Below are 20,852 nucleotides of genomic sequence, written 5' to 3' on the forward strand. Positions count from 1 at the left end.
TCCCAACTGCCAATTGGCTCAAGAGTGAAGAACTTAATCCAGAGACCCGGCTAGACAAGCCAGTGTTTGCTTCCTGCCAGGGTGTGATTAGCAGGATGCTGAGCTGGAACTGGCAGGAGAGCCAGGATTTGAACCCAGGCACTTTGATATGAGACGTGGGTGTTCTGTGAGACTGTCAGTCACTAGGCCAAATGTTTACCTTGGAAAGGTTGTGTAAGCATAGTATGTTAAACTTGATCTTTAATAAAGAATCAGAGTCTTTTATTTTCTCTCTGCAATTATGAGAATAACTGAGGAAATTATTTATACCATCTGTCTGAGCTGACTGTCTGACATGACTTTATCTTTCATGAGAGCTGCTCCTGAGAAAGGCTGGTTTCATTAGCCGAAGGAAGAAGCCGAAGCTGGAGAGATTCAGAGGCATTTTAAGTTTTTGGCTGGAGGGATTCCTGGGAATGTTGTAGTGAGGTGGGCCACACGGCGTGAGCATAGCTCCGAGAGGAAGAATGCTTTAGTGGAAGCGTAAGAAAAATGGAGTGGGACTCCAGGAGCCTAGGGACACCCACGCTGGGTGGTAAGTAGGACTTTCTTAGTGGAATCCTAAGAGCTTCATTAGGGTCAGTCCCTTCCTCCCTCCCTTCCTTCTATCCTTCTTTCCTCCCTTTCTTCTTTTCAAATTTTTATTTAAATGAAGTGTGTGTATCAAGAAACGTTCATAAATGTAAACATAAGTGAGTTTTTGTCTTCTCATCACAATCATAACCACTAACCAAAATATAAACAAAGCACAAGCAATACCTCAAGAGTCCTCAGTGTTACCCCCTTGCCATTTCTGTCCCCCAGTTTTATTATGTGAAACATTATATTGTCTTTAATATGGCATAATTCAGTGAAGCGATATTTATAATTCTGTACCAAAGGTTAAAACATACACATAATATTTATGCTCTATGTATTAACCACAGATAAGTGAAAATGTGATATTCTGATGATTTCCTTTCTGGGTCTAGCTAATTTCACTTAGCATAATCTCCAGTTGCATCCATGTCAGGATTTTGTTCTTTTTATGACAGTAATATTCTATCATGTACAGTTAATTCCATTTAGGTGGAGTCTGTATTCTAACAATTGTGAATTGAGCTGTTGTGGACATGGGAATACAGGTATCATGTTCATATGCTAATTTCATTTCCTTTGGGTATATTCTCATTGTGGGTTGGCTGGGTTATTTGGGAGACATATTTTAGTTCTCTTGGGAGTTTCCGTACTGGCTTCCACACTGGTGGTACCAGTTTGCATTCTAATCAATAGTTTATCAGGTAGCCTTTTCTCTGAAACTCACTAGTAGCTGCTCTTTTAAAGTTTTTTGATAATGGCTGTTCTACATGGGATCAAGGAATACCTCATCATCACTGCTATCTGCATTTCCCTGATGACTCGTGATCCAGAGGAACTTTTGTCTGTTGGCCATTTGCATCTCAGACTTTAAAAAAACGCCTGCTCATATCCTTTGTCCATTTCTTTATTGGACACTTTATTTTGTTGTTGAGTTTCTTAAGTTCACTAAATGTTCTGGATTTGAATGTTTTACTGGATGCATAATTTGCAAATTTTTTTTATTTCCGATTTGATCCTCTGTTCATTCAGGATTGTGTTATTAGCTCAACTTAAAAAAATTGTTGGGTCCAGCGTGATAGCTTAGTGGCTTAAGTCCTCACTTTGCACATGCAAGGATCCCATGTGGGAGCTGATTTTTATCCTGGCTGCTCCACTTCCCTTCCAGCTCCTTGCTGATGACCTGGGAAAGCAGTACAGGGTGACCCAAAGGTTGTGGGACCCTGCACCCATTGGGAGGACCCGGAAGAAGCTCTTGTCTCCTGGCTTCGGATCGGCTCAACTCAGCTCTGGCCATTGCAGTCACTTGGGGAGTGAACCAGCAGATGGACGATCTTTCTCTCTGTCTCTCCTTTCTTCAGTAAATCTGCCTTTCCAATAAGAATAAACAAATCTTTTAAAAATTATTGAGATTTGCTTGTAATTTAGGCTTGCAGTATGTCTTATAGAAAATTTCAGGCATTGATGGAAAGAATGTATTTTTGGCATCTGTGGGATGAGATACTCTGTAGACAGTAATTAGATCAGTTTGGTCCATAGTGCAGAGTCATTTTGCTTTGTCTATGTTGATTTTCTGTCTAATTGAGCTGTCCATTGATAAATGACTTGTTCAAGTTCCTATTGTTACTGTATTGGAGTCTATGTCTCCCAGTAGATCCATTAAGAATTGTTGCAAACAGCCGGATGCCCTCGTATTGGGTGCACATAGATTCACTGTAGCCACATCTCCCTGTTCAATTGATTTCTTGATCATAACATAACACCATTTTTTCTATTTTATAAGTTTTTGCGTTAAAGGCTGTTTAATCTGATATAATTATGTCTATGCCTGCTCATATTTCCTTTCCTGTTAGCATGGAATATGTATTTGATAGTATCCCACATATCTCTAACACTATTTTCAGTTTTTTTTAAATTTTTTTTTTTGCAGACTGAATTAATTCCTAGGATTTGTCTTGTAGCTGAGATATTCTTTCTTATATCTTGACAAGTATGCTGTTCCATTGTATTTTTTATTTGACATATCGAGTTATTGATATCTAATATTTCAATTTGATTTCTTTTTAATATCTTGATTTTTCAGCAATATTTTCTTCTATGTGCTAATACTGAAATTCTGTATTCCTTTGGGGAGTCATTGTCTTCCTTGCTCATACATTTGGTTTTGGACATTTGTGGAAACACTTGTTAGCTTTCTTCCCTGATGGCGTTAATGTTTGAACTATGCCTCTATGGGCTTGTGGAGTGCCCGCTCCTTCAGTGTGTATCCAGAGGCGTATGCTGGGTGGGGTGATGGAGCTTTGGTCAGTGCTCAAGGGTGGGGAGAGTAACACCCAAGCAACACCTAAGCTGGGTGTGGAAGATCTCTGTTGTCAGCAGGAGGTGGGGATGATCATGCCTGTTGATGAATTTACAATGTTACCTTCTCTCTTCCAAGGTGATCAGTGCCAGTGGTTGCATCATAGTGGTTACACCCCCTCGCCCATGTGGGTGTGTGAATCACACAAAGGACTTGTGGGTTCCTCAGTGTGAGCATGGAATCTTCTACAATTGACCACCCTAGACAGGAGGGGAGGTCTGTGCATCTTAAGCCAGAAAGGTTATTATTGAGAGATTCAGCTATACACTAGGCCCCCTTATACAGTCACAGAATTCCCAACAATCATAGAATCCTAGGCTTTCACAGTTATGGGATGCAGAAGATCCACTCAGCAGTGCAAGCCTACCCCCTCCACAGAGAGCAGAGGTCTTCCCATAGCCACCTGCTGTGGGAGCTCTTCCATGGCAATTTGAGACCTGGAGCCTTTGAGCAAGGTTGGCTGATGGGGACGTCTCATAATCCCAAATGGGCACCAGCCCACTGTCAACCTTTCTGGGTAGACTCATGGTCAATGGGAAATGCAGTTTTATCCTTTTGATAAAATCCCAATTTTGTGGTGCACAAGAGCAGCCTGTCAGGATTAATTGAACAGACAACAAGAAGATGCTTAGAGGAGTGATGATTTTATTAATCTACATTGCAGCCATCATCCACACTTTCAGGATGATGCACTTTATTTGAGAATACACAGACTTACATACCCCAGAATGCAGATGTCACACAAAGGCTTTCATTGATTTTTATCTTAATGTGTAGCTAGTGATTGTTAGAATAATTATCCTTATGTTAGCAAAATTTTGGAAAGGAAGGGAGAAGACATTAACACGGTGTCTTGGTATACTTTGGTCTGTTATTTATAAGTCAAGGAAACCATAAGAGGAGAAATTATTGAGGCCAGGATGCTCTCTTCTGTTATTTTTAATTTATTATTATTGTTTTAAATAATGATTACATGGTCAATCAGGGTGAGAAGGATCAAGGTTTAGGGAAAATTTTGGTGAATTCATTGCTTCCAAATTTGCTATTTCTTCTTGTTGTTCCAGGGGCAAGGGAAGAAACCACTCACGACATTCCACCATCCCAGTACCCAGGGATGAGGACCCACCACCTCATATCAACCCTGAGTCTTAATGTGTTCATATTCCGAGGGTTCTTTCCAAGTGGTTTGGATAGTTCTGAAATGCTGCTGATCCGATGATGATGTCACCCTACCAGTGTCCATTGGATTCATTCACTGAAATTATTTGCTGTCATTGTTTGGGGTTGTTGTCCAGTTAGTTCTGTTCTTCTGTCTTCTGTTATTTTTAACCAGAGGGAGGTACAAAGAAGAGATAGTACTGTGGACTTCGGTCTCCACTTGATATTCCAAGGTTAGACACAAGCCCATGTTCCTGGCTTGTGAATAGCTCCTTTGTCCACCAATGCACTCAGCTCCTTCACAGCACAGTGGCTACCATAGTCAAGGTGGCTCCTTCTCTCTACTGACAGCTGGGTGTTTTTGTGGAGGGAATTGGGAGAATAAAACGAGCTTTTCCTTCCTGGGATTAGGTGATTACCTTGCCTCCCACAGGGCTACAGTTCAGACTTGAATTCAGTGTGGTGTGCAAAGTTCTCGCCTGGGCAGTTGGCCAGTGACACAGGCTGCTGGCTCCTGCTCTCATCTTGCTTGTAGAAACTGGCAGCGTCTGCAGCTCCTGGTGCAGGAATCCCACTTGATACTTGTAGTTGTACTGCCCAGCCTGCTCCACAGTGCCTCACTACTTCATGTAGGATTTCTCCTGCAAACTTCTCTTTAGCTCTCAAGTGAGAATGCACCTCCTCCACCTCTTGTTTTGTTTTTCTCTGGTCAAAATCAGCACATCTTTTACCTCTTCAGCCATCTCGGAATCTTTAGCATTTTTGTTATAAAAGTGCATGCCTCAGCATTGAATGCATATTCATATAGTATAGTCACATCTTCTTGTTGAGTTGATCTGTTAGTCATTGCACGGTAACCTTTGTTTCTTTTAATGGTTTTGTCTTAGAGTTTACTTTGTCAGGTATGAGCATAGCTGGTCCTGCTCACACTGTTCATTTGCATAGAATGCTGTCGCCACCCTTTCACATTCAGTGGATGTGAATCTATATTGTTGAAGTGTATTTTCTGAAGGCAACACACATGGGTCTTGTTTTTTATCCATCTGGCCAATCAGTCTGTATCTTTTAGTTGCAGATTTTAGTTTAGTTACACATAATGTTTTTATTGGTAGGTCACCATCTACTCCTGCCATTTTTCTATAAATATTCCTGCTTTTTTTTTTTCTTGTTTTCAATCTCTTTTGTTCTTTTTCAGGAGGTGTTTTGCCTTCACATTCTTCATGGCACTTTGAAGTCTCTGTGTGTCTCTGCCCAGTATATCCTTAAGTATTATCTGCCTATCTTCTTGTAAGGTTTCTATTTCATTATCATTCATGAATGAGAGCTTCACCCGATAAACTTTTTTAGATGAGCAGTTTCATTATTATAAGACTTGGGCCACGTCTTTCTGTTGGCCTATAAGGCTTCTTTTGAGAAATCCTGCTGCCAGTCTAGTGGGAGTTCCTTTGAGTGCAATCCATCATTTTTGTCTTGTGAATTTAAGGATTATTTCTCAATATATCTATTTGGGGTTCTGTGTGCTTACTGCATTTGAATATACATATTGTTCTACAGTATGCAGACATTTTCATCTATTATTGCGTCCATTATTTCTATCATTATTAAACCCACTGAATAGGTTTTCTAATTCCCCCATGCCCCATCTCCCTGCAGATTTCAAGAATTCTAAGACTTGCATTTTTAGTAATTTGATGGCCCATAGATCCTGAACAGTGTTTTAGGTCTAATTTTTCCAACTGAAGTATTTCAAATAACCTGTCTTATAGATTGAGTGTTCCTTCTACCTCAGCAAGCCTGTGAAGACTTTTCACTGATTTTTAAGAATTGACTTTTTCAATTCTTAACTTCTAATCTTGCTGCTTGGTTCTTTCTCAATATCCCTCTCATTGCAGTTTCCTATGTCTTGTACTGATTTCCTTATTAAACTTAATTGTTTCTCTGTGTTTGAATAACCTTACCATCATTCTCTTGAATTATTTTGTAGTAATTTTTAATATCACAGTTTAATATCATTGTTTTTATGATCCTTTTGGAGATTCGTGTGGCCTGCCTTGTTTGTGTTGTTTGTGTTTCTGCACTGATTTTTGTGAATCTGCGAACTTCCGTGTTACTATGTTCTCTAGGGGATTTTTGTTTGTTTGAAGGCTTTATTCCTGGAGATGTGGCTCTGGTGCTCAGTTATGCCTTAGGCAAGCACTTATGTTCCAGGGATAGGTGTTGGATGAAGACATGGAGTTCTGGGCACCAGTTGTGGTTGGGGCAAGAGTCCAGAGTGACTACCAACATGGGCGTGGTGGCGTACCTCTGGCTACAGTCAGTTTGGGGAGGAGATACTGGAGCCAGATAGTGTGTTTACATTCTTAACCCTTGTGTGTGCCAGGGTGAGCCAGCTGATTCACAGTTTGCAGTGAGTTCATGGTGCCACTAGATCCCACCCGTTAGGCACATGCAGCATACAGAGCACTATTCCACTCTGCACTGTGTTCCCCCGTGTCTCTGAGATCTGCCCGTCTCGCGGAGAAGTCTAAGTTTCTGCGTAACCCTAGGCAGGGGTTCAGGAATTCCGCTGCCACCTGATGCGCTCCCAGCTCTGTGGCCTGTGCCCAAAACTCACAGTCACGAGAAACAGTGAGTCTGCTCTCTGCCAGGCAGGCTTCCTTTCAGGCACAGCATTTCTGGCTGCTGCGGGACTCCCTGCTATTTGCAGAGAACAGAGTTCTGGTGGAACTCTACCATAGCAAATTGAATCTGGCTCTTTGTTGGGGAGGGAAGAGGAAGTTTGGTCCTTCCCTCACCAGGTGAAGCAGTTTTCCAGACCCAGCCAGTTCCCAATGTGGGACTCATAGCCACTGGAGACTGTGGAATTCCCTCTTGGTCCAGGCTGCTAGTATCAGGGCTAGCACCCTCAGTAGCCTCTTGTTGGCTTACCTGGGTTGCATATTGCTTCCCAAGATGGAAGAGTAGGTGTAAATAATCCTTGATTCCTGCAGTCCCGCCAAATGTCTGCTTTGTTTGGTCTGTTTTCTACTGAAAATTTCCGTAAGTCAGTTCTCTAGAAACAGTTCCTCCATTTACTTTCTGGTGTGTGTTTATGGTTAAGATTCACTATGGATTCTCACCACTTAGGCATCTGGTATTATCCAATTCAGGCTTTCTTGATGTTTTTCTTCCCTGTGCTACTGTAAATGGCATCTCTTTACCTTCAAATATAAAACAGCAGAATTCACTACTTGTGTTTGAATTCTCTAGACGTACTGGTGATTTCCTAACCTAACTATATAGAAAAAAAATCACCTGGGTACTTCTGAAATGCACAGATTCTTGTCCAATCACAGACTCACAGAATCTTCATGTGTAGAGCCTGGAAATACGTGTTTTTTCCTTGCAATGGTTTTACTGAGTTGTAATTCACATGCCATGAAAGGCATCCTTTCAGTATGGCTTTATAGTCACAGGCTTGATGCTCAACAACACATCATGTTCAACAATGACAAATAAAAAGTTCAGTGTCCATAGGAGTAGAGACAAGGACTGTAAACAATAATCAACTCATAGGATATTAATTCCATTCTTATACATTCAGTTATTTTGTACTCTTTGTATTAGCTACCACAAAGTAGAGAAAGTATCTGACATTTGTCTTTTGGGATCTGTTTTATTTCATTAAGCGTCCTGGTTTCCAGTTACATTTGTTTTGTTGCAAAAGACAGGATTTCATTCTTTTGTTTTCAGTGAGCAAAGCAAGATTTATTAATGACCAGAAACACCTGCAGCAGTATCAAGAGGGAGATTTGAGAGAGAGAGAGAAAGAGAGAGAGAGAAGACCTGGGAAAATGATGAATGTGGTGTGTTTTAAGCACAGTTTCAGGGAGAGGATAAAGAAGGAAAAGAAAAACAATCAGCTAGAGGATGAGGGAGAAACTCAACACAAGGCCAACAGTCTTGTCTAGCTCCTTACTCAACATAAGCCATCAGAAAGGCATGGTCTGCCAGCCCTGTCCCATTTCCATGACAAGGTCTGCCAGCCCTCCACCCATGATTTGCCACCCCACCTCCCATTTCCACAACAAGCTGAAAGGAGGCACTCCTCCTTCTTGCTTCCTGAAAAAAATTCAGAGATGGGGTCAGAAACAGCCTGGGGAGGCCTTTTGCACTCCCTCATGGGGGCTTCCTGACCCTTTTCCTTTCGTGACAAAGCTGGAACTCAGAGAAGCAGAATTCCCAGTTGCAATTCTTACGATAAAACCAGGGGCCAGGAGGAACTTACCAAAGGTCATATTGGGGGAGAAACAGATGCCGTAATGAGAAGTGATTTGAAGGAAATCTTTAATTTAGCTCTTAAAGACTTCAGGATTGTCTTGTTCTGTTTCTTACATTGTGTTTAACTGTCCTAAATGCTGTGTTTCTATCCTGATGTCACATGCTAATATTTTCCATTAAGGTGTTTCTGTACTTTTCTAAATGATCAAGGTAACAATGTCATGCAACTTGAGGACATTTTATGGGTTTTCTTTTGTCTTTATTGAGTTTAATTGCTTTAAAATTTTTTATTTCATTTTATGACACAGTTCTATAGGCTCTGGGATTCCCCCAACCCCTCCCCAAGCCCTTCCCGCATATTGATCTCCTCCATATTATTACAGCAGTACAGCTCATAACCAGTCATAATTCTATCTTTGTGGGCATGGACCATGCAGGGAGTCCAGCAGCTTATTGTCCAGATAAATTCAACAGTTTCATTGGGAGACCATCCTTGATTTGAAAGTAGAGCTGGCAGAATATCATCCCCTCCAATGGAAAGTCACAACACAAATTCAACAACAGGAAGAAACATGGAAGTTAACAGCATCAATAAGTCAGTTGACATGGTGCTGAGTGACCAATGTGTTAAAAAATGCAAGTTCTTAACCACATCCTGTAACTACTTCATTGACATTTCAATTTTAGTTTATATATAACTGACTGCTATAAGCCTTAAAATGGCTATAGGGCACTATTCAGCTGTCTCGTGTGTTTTTTTCCTCATATTTATACTTAGCAACTTATAGTATTGCAGCATGTTTTTTACTGAACTTGGTGAATTTTAGGATAGTCCAAGCAGGCCCATAACTCTAACAAGCCATATATTAATGATTGAGGAGTAGAACAGTTTTAGGAGGGGTGTGCAGAGAAATCTTCAATACCTTAGTGAGGAGTAACTGATCTTTGTGTCCTACCTAGTAAGGTATATGGGAGTTCAAGCTGACTTTTTCTTGTCTGTTCTAAGCTTTCCTTATTGGTCTCTCTCTGTCTCTCTGATCTAATTTGGGAGCAGGGGGACTCCAGAGTGTCCCTGATGGTCATTGAAGGAGAGGGTGGGGAGCCAAAGTTGGAACTAAGCAAGGATCAGAGAAGGATCCTCTCCCAAGTCCCGAAAGAAGTTGACTGTTCTGTTTCTGAGGACTGCTTGGGGTTCCTAGCTGTTGTTCTGATGTCATTAGACCCTGTGAGGAAGGATCTGGGCTTTTTCCAACCCGTGTAGAAGATCCAGTAGGGAATAGTTGATCTCAGAGTTCTCAGCCAATGAGGGCACTCTAATTCCCTGTGATCTCCTTGGCGGTTGGGATATAATCCTTGGTGCCCATACTGGTAGTCCTTGGTGAGGATCCAGGAGTCTCTGGGGTTGGGATACAAGCCTCCTCCTGTCCTCTGTTCCACTCTGGGGTCCCCTCCTGCTCTGTGCATATCACCTCTTGTTAAGAGGCTGTCAGGATTGCTCTTGGATTCCACTGTATGTCTTTATAGTTTTTGCTAATGACTAATGCAGTTTTGAGTCTGCTGTCTGTAAGTTACCTGTTACGATCTTGATAGGTTATACTTATCATCTTCCTCACACACTTTAAGAAGGTGGAAGATTTCTCTGCTCTCCTGACCCATTGTGGAATAACATAGGGTATTAAAACCATATCAGGCTTTTCAGTTCTTTGTTGTAGATCATAAGTGGTCTGTCTCTCATTGATTATTGGTTCATTGGCTACATCATAATATCTTATTGCGAGTGATACAGGCTGTTTGAGGGTATAATAATATTACAATTTACAGGCACTATTTTTTGCATTGACATTATTTCATCTTAAATTTAGGCAAACATGGTATCTAACCTTTTTGGATTGGCTCAGTTCCCTTAGCAGAATGGTTTCCAATTGGGCCCATTTGGCCACGAAGAAATGCATTTCGGTTTTTTAATAGCTGAGTAGTATTCTATGAGTAGATGAACCATAGTTTTCTTGTCCAGTCTTAATTGCTTGAAAATTTGAGGATTTCATTCTTTTTGTGGGTGAGTAATGTCCTGTCATGTGTATAAACCACATTTTCTTTATGCAGTCATCAGTTGATGGGCACCTGTGTTGATTCCATAGGTAAGTGCTTATGAATTGAGCTGCTGTAAGCATGGGAACCCATTCATTCATATGCTGATTCTATTTTGTTAGGGTCAATTATCAAGAATGGGAAACCCATGTTATAGTCATATCGTGGGTCTAGTTTGAGATTTCTAAAGAATAGCCATATTGTTTCCCCTAATAGCTTACATTCCCGCCCACAACGCATCAGGGTATCTTTCTTCTCCATGTACTCGTCAGTGTTATCTTTTGAATTTTGGGTGGCAGTGTTCTCACTGGAGTGAGGTGAAACCTCATTGAGATTTTTTGTTTGTTTGTTTCTCTGATGGCTGTTGAGCCTAACAGTGTTTTCATGTGCCTGTTGCCCATTCGTGTTTAAGCTTTTGAAAAGCGCTTGCTCATGTTCCTTGCCCACTTCTTATTATTTTTAAAAAATTTATTGGAAACGCAGATATATAAAGAGAAGGAGATACAGAGAGAAAGAGCTTCTTTTGCCTGGTTTACTCCCCAAGTGATTGCAATGGCTGGAGCTGAGCTGATCTGGAACCAGGAGCCAGAAACTTCTTCTGGGTCTCCTGTGCCACTGCAGGGTCCCAAGGATTTGGGCTGTCCTCTGCTGCTTTCCCAGGCCACAAACAGGGAGCTGGAAGGGAAGTAGAGCAGCTGGGACAGAAACTGGCACCCATTTGGAATTCTGGCACACGCAAGGTGAGTATTTGGCTGCTAGCCTATTGCACTGGGCCCCTTTGTCCACTTCTTACCTGCATTATTTGTTGTTATAATTGTTGAAATGTTTTCTTTTTTTTTCTTTGAGATTTATTTATTTTTATTGGAAAGTAATACTTTAGCTGAAATATATTTTATCTGAGTGACATTTTATGTAAAACATTTTAATTTACTTGATTTAAAGACAATCGAACTAGCTATTCAACTCTTAGAAACCTTGATTTAGTTTCATAAACAATGATTTAATAGTAAATAAGTTCATGATCGACAACGACACATTTTTGCCTTTGCGTAAGTATTTTATATATTCTCAGCCCTATGCCACCAGTCTGGGTTTGGGGAATGATCAAGGAGAATTTATTGATTTAATGCACTCATCAATGGCATTATGGAAGAAACATATTTAGCATCTGAAATAAGATGTTGATGCTTTTGGTTTGGTTCAAATGATTTTATATTGTAACCATTTCTTTTTTTAGGCATTCTTTTTTTTTTTTAAAGATTTATTGATTTTTAGTGGAAAGGCAGGTTTACAGAGGGAGAGAGAGTGAAAGATCTTATATCTACTGTTTCACACTCTAAGTGACTGCAATGGCCCTAGCTGTGCTGATCCGGAGCCAGGAGCCAGGGGCGCTATCAGGTGTCCCATGTGGGTGCAGAGTCCCAAGGCTTTGAGTTGTCCTGTGCTGCTTTCCCAGGTCACAAGCAGGGACCTGGATGGAAAGTGGATCATTCAGGAGCCCAGTTGGCTCCCAGATGGGATCCTGGTGTATGCAAGGCAAAGATTTAGCCACTAGGCTATTGCACTGGGCCTGAATTTCTTGAGTTCCGTATATATTCTGGATATGAATTATTTTTTTAGATGCATAGGTTGCAAGTGTTTTTTTCCCATTCTTTGGTTTCTCTCTCTCTCTCTCTCTCTTTCTCTCTCTCTCTCTCTCTCTCTCTCTAATATTTCCTTTGGTGTGTGAAAGCTTCTGAGCTTGGTGTCTATTTTTGCTTTTATTGCCTGCACTTCTGGGGTTTTAACCAAGAGCTCTGCTTATGCCAGTGCCTTGCTGTGTTGCTCCTATATTTTCCTCCTGGTGGTTTCAGGTTTCGCTCCTTGGTCCAGTGTGTGTGTGTGTGTGTGTGTGTGTGTGTGTGTGTGTGTGTTTTGTATAAGGTTGCCGTAGGGATTTTGTTTTATAATTCAGCATGTAAAAATTCAGTTTTTCCACACCACTCATTAAAGAGACTGTGCTTTCTACAGGGAGTGATTTCGGCTTCTGTGTCAGATATGAGTTCCTTGTAGGTATGTGGATTGATTTTCTGGAATTCGGTTCTGTTCCATTGGTCCACGTGTGTTTTTGTCGTAGTATCTGCTGTTTTGATAACAGCAGCCCTGTAGTATATCTTGAGATCTGGTTTTATGAACTTCTGAATTATTTTTTTAGCTGTTTAAGATTGCTTCAGCTATTTGGGGTGTCATGTTTTTATATGAATTTCGAGATTTTTTTTCTAGGTCTGAAATGTATTGTGGATATTTTGGGAATCTATATTTCTTTTACAATGGACATTTTGATTATGTTAATTCCTTTAATCCATGAGTAATAAATTTTTTTCTGTGTTTTATTCTATTTCTTTACTTAAGGTAATTTTCATTGTAGAAATCTTTTATATCCTTGGTTAAATTCATCTCAAGGAAATTAAATTTTTGATATTGTTAATGGGATTGATTTTACAGTATTTTTTCTGAGCCCCAGAATTTTTTGCATATACAAATATTATTGATTTTTGTGTTGTTTTAATATCCTGTGATTTTGCTCTACTGTCTTATAAGCTTCAATAGCATCTACGTGGAGTGTTTTGGTTCCCTTACACATAGGATCATGCCATCTGCACACTGACAGTTGTGGTGCAAGAGGCCATGTTGTTGAAAATAACACTTTCATGATCAGTGCATTTCCCAGCTCTGTTGCCACCACTTAATTGGGCATAGACTTTCCGTGTCTACAGGTAGTTCAAATGTGTTGATTCTAGATATGTTTATGTGTATCAGGCTCTGGCACCACCACCCTACTGGGTGCAATTTCTGGTAGGGTTATGTATGATCAATGGTCCTAATATGTTTTAGAATAGATCATGTCTCTTCTGATATGATATGCCACTTTCACTGGATATTGGTGGCTCTCATGGATTTGCTGATGAAGAGTCCTGTCTGGATCTATGACTTGAAATCATGTTTCACACTCACGTATTCTAAATATTTTTCATATCTACTGGTCTAAGGTATGCTCGTTTGTATCTTACGTATCAGAAGCTTATGTATCAGAAGGACCTAGACATTCCAGGTCCTCCACACTCCTGTGATAATCATTTGTTCTTTTGTTTAAGTGAAATGATTTGAGTTCCCATTCTATATGCAGAGGAATCTTTCTTTGTGTTACCTAGAACCACTTTTTACCATTTTGAAGGCAACTCAGAAAGTTCATGGAAAAATAGAATTAAGCAATACATTTGGGGAGGGCTGTTATTGTGGTACAGCAGGTTTAAGCTTTCGCCTGTGATACTAGCATTCCATTTGGGCACAGGGTAAAGACCTGGCTGTTTCATTTCCAATTCAACTCCTTTTTAACACACTTAGGTAAGGAGCGGAAGCAGGTTCAAATACTTGGGCCCTTGCACCCGTGTGGGAGACCTGGAGGAAGCTCTGGGCTCCTGGCTTCTGCCTGGTCCAGCCATTGCAACCATCTATGGGGGGAACTAACAGATGGAAACTTTCTATTTTTCTGTCACTCCACATCTCTCCAACTCTACAGTTCATGTGAATTAAAAAAAAAACAGTAATAAAATTTGCTTCGTGCAAACATGTTTTGAAATCCATGCACAGTTTTTTAAGTAATATTTTCCATGAAATGTTTAAATACCTTCATATGTGTGGGTTTCAAAAATACTGTAAGTGAAGTTGACATTTTAATTCCGTTTTCTCTGAGGTTTTGGAGGAGCTGTGTTTCTCAGGCACAGCTGTGGCACAGCAGGCCTCGTGTGCTGTCTCTGTGGGAAGGTTATTTTGTCTCTATGGAGGAAATATCTATGTCCTTTTCACAGGGCTGGCTTTGGCTGACAACATGTGAGGAATGGTACGTGCTATTTCCTGTTGCTTTGCTTCATTCTCTGTTCCTTCTGCCAAGAAATGGCTGTTGCTGTTCCAAATGGTGATTCGTGATGGCTCTGTCTGATGGTTCCGACCTAACGACCATGAAAATGTGAAGGAGGTCCTTTTGCCAAAGCAAAAGGAACTCTGAGAGGGAAACGCATCTTTCCACAGCACTGACAATTTGAAGCTGTTATCACAGTGTGTCTTCCATTGAGAACAATGTGGGGTGCTCATCATGTACTTGATGAATTAACCCTCCAGGAATCTCAGGTCACAGTATTCCTGTCCTGTGTTTCCTTCAGTGTATTCTGTGCCAGTGAGTTTGTCACACAGGATGAACATGCAACCTTGCTTTCCAGTGTCAATTTTTCTACAGTCAAAAAGAGTACACTTTAAAAATATACATATGACATACAGAATAGAACAGAAAATTCACCAGAATTTTAAGAGGCACTTCATGTCACCCCAGTTACGCGGCAGCAGAGTTCTGCTTCAGGCTGCCTTCCAAGACGCCACGGCAAGCCTGGGAAGCTTGGCCTTCTCCTGGCCTTTGTTCTCTGCTTGGGAGGCGCTGCCTGGGGGAACCTCAGGACCAGGAGCCGGTCCTTGCCGCACAGTGTAGGCACAGGAGTGGTCAGCCACAGGCCAGGGCAAGCTCTACCTACTGCTGTCGGTCGCTGTGGGGCATTTTGAGTAACGAAGCATTCAAAAGTACTTTATTAGTTCAGTATTACTTGCCACTCTTTCAGATTTGGAGATTTTTGTTAGTTCTCAAATTCCACTGGGTGGCAGTGTTTCCCTTGTATTCTGCTGTGATTTTTACTCTGTGTGTGTGTAATCTCGCAGAAAAGCATTCAATCACCATTTTAAATGAGTGGCTCATTCTCTCACGAAATTGTCTTTTCTCTTGCCGCTTCCCTTCTTCCTCAGCATTTAAGAAAAACTATTCTCATCCATGGTGCCTGTTCCTCAATGCAATTTTAAAATCAAAGCGTTTTGTTTAAGGAGAAAAAAAAAATCTGCTTTGGAAAATTAGGCCATTTGAAGTTATTTGTAAAACAGTATGTAGATAGAGGAAATACACTGTCATTTCTAAAAATCTGATCTTTCGTAGAGAATTTTAATTGCTTTGTGTCAAATAAATTCTTGCTGCCTTCAGGAAGAAAAAGAATGTGTTTGAAGTTAATATGTATTGAAAATTTCATGTTTCTCTTATGTCATAATTATGAGCCAGATTTTTTCTTCTAATTATCTGTGTACACTATTTATATAATAATGAGAAAAGCTTTTTTAAAATGAAGATGTGCAATAGTTTTTCGTTGATTCGCAAATAACCATAGAAGGCAGATAAAATGAAACTCTTACACTTTCCCATTATATTTGAAGAAATTTAAAAGTGGATTTTAGGCCCGGCATGATAGCATAGTGGTTAAAGTCCTTGCCTTGAACGCACCGGGATCCCACATGGGCGTTGGTTCTAATCCCGGCAGCCCCATTTCCTATCCAGCTCCCTGTTTGTGGTCTGGGAAAGCAGTCGAGGATGGCCCAAAGATTTGGGATCCTGTACTAGCGTGGGAGACCTGGAGGAATTTCCTGGCTTCTGGCTTCGATTGGCTTAGCTCCAGCCATTGCAGCCACTTGGGGAGTGAATCATTGGCCGGAAGATCTTAAAAAATAGATTTTAAAGTTTTACATGATCAAATATCCATTTCTATTTGAACAAGAAAAAAATAGAGGTCCTGTCAGTTTGTTAGTTTTAGCAAAGGACTTCAGAAAAATCTCACAAATTTATACACAAATTAGAAAACAAAATTGACTTGCTACTAGATTTGCTAGATAGACACGTTGCAAGTTAGAATGTGGAATGTTGCACCTCTACTTCCAGATCAAAGAGGGACTCGCAAGGAGACAATAGGATGCTGGACTCTGCCTCTGTCATTGTCCGTACCTACAATACACTTAAATAGCAGAACGATGACTGTTTATGAGGGACTCTGCTATTGTAATGATATACTGGAAATCAGTAAGGGGGCATTCAAAGAGGAGGCAGAGGAAATGCACGAGCCTATGGAACTCTTATAAAATAATAAAAGAAATACATTTAACAAGAAACTAAAAGCCAAAACAAAAAAGGAGACTGGACATGCAGTGTTATGATTAATAAGTCAGTGGACACCTGATGCTAGAGCAATAGTGTCTAGTAACACCTCTGCTGGGTCCTTCTCTGCTCAGTCTTTTATAAGTGACTATCAAAATATGCCTGTCAGATTTTCTGATAAGAGAAAACCGAGCAAGATAGTTGATGGTTGTTTGACAGAAATGGTATTCCAAATATTATCTCTCAAATGTAGTAATATAACCAGTGAAAAAATTAACAGAGGCCAGAGCTTGTATTTGAATAAATAACTTAGTTTTGAAAATAGGGAACAAAGGAAATTTTTCTTGAAATCAGCTCAAAGAGGAAAGATTTGGGCATTACAGTTAGTTTTCGTTTCAGACATAATTTCATTTGGCTGGGACTGGCCAGAATTTGTACTGGGTAAGTCATTGAGAAAACTGAGGGCTTAGTCTTGGGAGCACTTGGGCCTCTGTAGAGTTACTGCTGTATGCTAGTTTTGAAACAGAATGAACTGAACAGAGCTCCTGTTAGTTTGAGTATGTTTTAGTAGTATTCTGTGTTGGAATTCAGTGTATAGGAGGTTTTTTTTTTTAAATTAATTTAAGATTCCTTTATTTAAAAGGAAGTGTGTGTGTGTGTTTGTGTGGAGAGAGAGAGCGTTTATTAGCTGGATCACTACTTACATGGCTACAACATTTGTGGCTAGGCAGACTGAACCAGAAATCCAGGATGCTGTCTGGATCTCCCATATGGGTGTCTGGTACCTGAGCACAGAGGCTATAACTTAGGCTATAATCTACTACCTTTCCCATTGTATTAGGAGGATGTCGAATCAGAAGTAGAACAGCAAGGACTTAACACTGTCACTGTGGGATGGAAAGTATCCCAAGCAATGTCTTAACTTGCTATGCCGAGATGCTTGCCTTGTCAGTGTACAGCTTACGTTAAAAAAAAAAAAATGTGATGCACTTGCATAGGCTCATGGATTTCCCTTTTAACTCTCCCCATTTACCCCACACCACTCTGTTTTCTCCTGTATCATTACAGTAGTATAGTCCTTCAGCAACGGTCACAAGTTCTTTGTTTTGCAAACACAGTAGAGATTGGAAGAGCAAAGGGAGTAAGAGTTAAGAGCTGTTAATGAGTTACTGAGCATTGGCTGTGATAGTCCTCTGTTAAATGCCTTAATAGATTACATGGTTGAATTTCCTTAAAACAGCTGAGTGAAGATTCCCGGGACTATGAGTGCTGCCTCCCAGGATAAGAAAATTATGGAACGAGAGAGAGAGAGAGAGAAAGAGAGAAAGAGAGAGAGAGAGAAACTTTTATCATTAAGTGGTACAAGCAGGAAAAAAAAGATAAAATTTCCAGTTAGGAAATAATGTCACTTAAAGGTTCTTCCGGAGAATGTTGAGGGCAAATGACGTATTGTGGAGCGCTGAGAAGTGAACAGGAAAGTTAGGTGTTGGATGCAGATGGGCCGCTGGAGGTAAGTAAACATCAGATGCTGTTGGGGCAGAGATGCTGGAGAAATCAAAGGAGATTTGGGGAGGCACATGACTTGCAACAGAAGGAGGAGCTCATAACAGAGGTTACGCAGGCCAAGTCAATTAAGAAGCGAGTAATGTAATGTGTTCCCTCTCTCCCTTTTTTCCTGATAGCAGTTTCCAAATTTTTAAAGTACATAAAAATGCTTTTATTGTTGATATATTTAAAGAAGCATACAATTAAAGATTTAACACATTGGACACTTTGAATTAAACAATATAGGAACATAAGATACCAAAGGAGATATGGTTTATCCCTTTCTGTTTGCCTGAGATATGTTCCAACCCATTTTTCTAACAGCTCACAGTTTAACCAGCATTTGTTTCTCCCCATTCTCATTAGCTGATATAATCCTGACTTGGTTAGGTATTGGTGGGTGCAGTCATTGATCTGGTCAATTATAGTCATCTCATTCTTCTTGGCTAGCATGTGTTCTAAGTAGGTCCATCATCATCTCATTCTGGCTAATGAAATGCGGGGTCTTTACAGTAAGACTCCTGGGAAAGCTGACTCAGCTGTCATGACCCCCTCACCCTTCTTCACAGCTGGGTCTCCAGTCCTGAGCCCAGAGGTCACCTTCCGCATGTGAGATGACAAGCATGACGATAAAGTCAGTGTGTCAAAATACCAAAGCAGCAATTGGAAAGAGCTAGGTTTTGACCAGTTCTGTGCTGCCCGCTTCTGTGCAGTAAACGTGAGACAGACTTTAGTTGTTGAAGTCACTGTTAGTTTTTCTGTTGCATGCAACCAGAGAATAGTCCCCAAGAAATCATAACTCTCTTCAGCTGTTTCTTGAGCATATGACATATATAATTATTGCCAGTATTAAGTAAGCTCTCTTTTTGTTTTCACAGTCTATAATGTCTCAGTAAAAAGATTTAAAAAATCTGGTCTCACAATTTCAAAAATAATTTTACCTTTAAAAATTATATTTGGCCACTCTACCCTCTGTTTCAATTAGCTGTGCATTGCTGACTTCTTCCCAGTAACTAGGGAAGTCACTATATGATATTGTTATCAGCTATCTGCCCATAATATTTGTAAAATAAAGTTTTTTCATGGAAGAAAATAAAGCATGACACTATCAGAGGTGGCTTTCATGGCAGAATTTAATCCATTTAGGGAATGCTTTAGCTGATTTTTAGACTGTATCCTAGAAAAATCTTAATGGAAGAGATATTTTATACCGAAACATTAACTTATGAAATTTCCCAAATGCATGTTTCAGGACTAATGAAATGGAGATGGAGGTAAATGTCAAATAATTTCCACATTCTGAAGCATTCCCGAGGTGGGTATAGTTACTCCAGATTTTCTGAGTCCGAATGTGTGACTTTAGCAACGAAGTTTATCTCCTTCTATCGTAGCATGATTTGTGCTTCAGACACAAAGAGAGATGATATGGGAACTTTCACGATGGCTTTAAGATAAGTCGATCAGATAGTGGAGTCTGAGTCCAATACTAATACTAACATTTTGTCTGTTTTGCAGTAGGATTTGTGTTCAGGCAATGAAGCATGCATGTCTAGTCAATTTCGGGAGTGCAGTGAAGAGAAGGACCTTCCATTTTGGAAACACCAACAAGTCTAGACACTACCACAAAAATTGTTTTAATGATAACATAGAAATTCACATTGAAAATTATGAGCACAGATAAAAATAATAATGTATTAAACACATGAATAAACATCTCTGCATAATTAGCTACAAAAAGATTTGGTTATTTGAAATCAAGGTGTCAAATTTTTTGATACACTTAAGATTATCATCACATTGAATGAATTACTAGTAATTCAGTCTGGTGCTTAACACTAAGCTCATTGAGAACAATGTAAGTTTCATTTTTTTGCATAATAATGATTTTAAGAGAGCTCTGTTGTTTCCTTGTAAATAGAAGAATATCTTGATAAATGCATTGTTTGGATTCTGTTTCTCTGAGAATCTTCTGTCTGAGATACTTTCCATTTTCATGGGTCCACATCATGATGAATCACTCAATAGTGCAATTTTTACATTGAAAATTTAGTTTCTTCAATGACAGAGATGTGCATAATTTTGTTCTCTACCATGTGTCATGATTCTTGCTTTAAGTGTTGTAATTTGGATTCCTACCGGGCTATTAGATGGTTATTGTATTCACTAAAGTAAAGAAAAAAGTTCTTATCCCACTGTGGGCTCCAAACTAATTCAGACATTGTTATACTGCCTGTCGTGTGTCTGAAACGTATCCTCTTGTCAGTCATAGCTTAAGATCCATTTCTTCTCTTGCAAAGCCTTTCTTAGAAATTTCGGCCTCACATTGATGTAACCTTTTTCAAGATCCCTCAGCTTCCACGTTCTGTCTTTACATCAACACCAGGAATGGATGCTTCCCAGGCCTGGTTCTTGTGGTCATTTGTGGGGTGAAACCATGGAGGAAAGATCTCTCTCTGTCTTTCTTATCTCCATCTCTCTTGTGCAATTATAAATATTAGATAAATTATACATAAACAAATCCTTAAAATATTTGAAGGAGTACACAATTCAGTGTGTAAATAAGAGAGTCATCAGTAGTAAAGCTATCAGTAACTACCGAGTTTTTCTTTTTCTATGCTTTTTTCCTGTTCAGTTTCTTTCTCTTGGTTTGATGTAAGCCGGCGATTCTGCTATCTTTTTCTAATCACAGCAATTTTCCCTTATAATATTTTCCGTTCTGTGAAGTTTGGCACACACTAATTAAATCTCCGCTTAAAGCTCCTAGCCAGAACTTGCCAAGGTCCTTCTGGGAGTTTTCCGTAAAGCTTATCTCCGGAGACTTGACAGATCCCC

At 40.0% G+C, this 20,852-nt stretch overlaps 1 protein-coding gene across 3 annotated transcripts in view; it reads left to right on the forward strand.

Moving 5' to 3' along the window:
• EPM2A (EPM2A glucan phosphatase, laforin) overlaps positions 1-20,852 on the forward strand; it is a 93,874-nt gene that overhangs the window by 14,230 nt on the left and 58,792 nt on the right. The window contains exon 1 of one of the 3 annotated variants that reach the window (XM_058670910.1): positions 3,304-3,429. The exons of the other annotated variants lie outside the window; for them this stretch is intronic. Within the exon in view, the coding sequence (XP_058526893.1) occupies positions 3,309-3,429 (121 nt within the window). The 5' untranslated portion in view covers positions 3,304-3,308. Of the gene's footprint in view, positions 1-3,303; positions 3,430-20,852 lie in introns of those variants that run through there. 3 annotated transcript variants of the gene reach the window in all.

This window comes from Ochotona princeps, chromosome 1, assembly GCF_030435755.1.
Source record: "Ochotona princeps isolate mOchPri1 chromosome 1, mOchPri1.hap1, whole genome shotgun sequence".
Lineage (NCBI taxonomy): Eukaryota > Metazoa > Chordata > Mammalia > Lagomorpha > Ochotonidae > Ochotona > Ochotona princeps.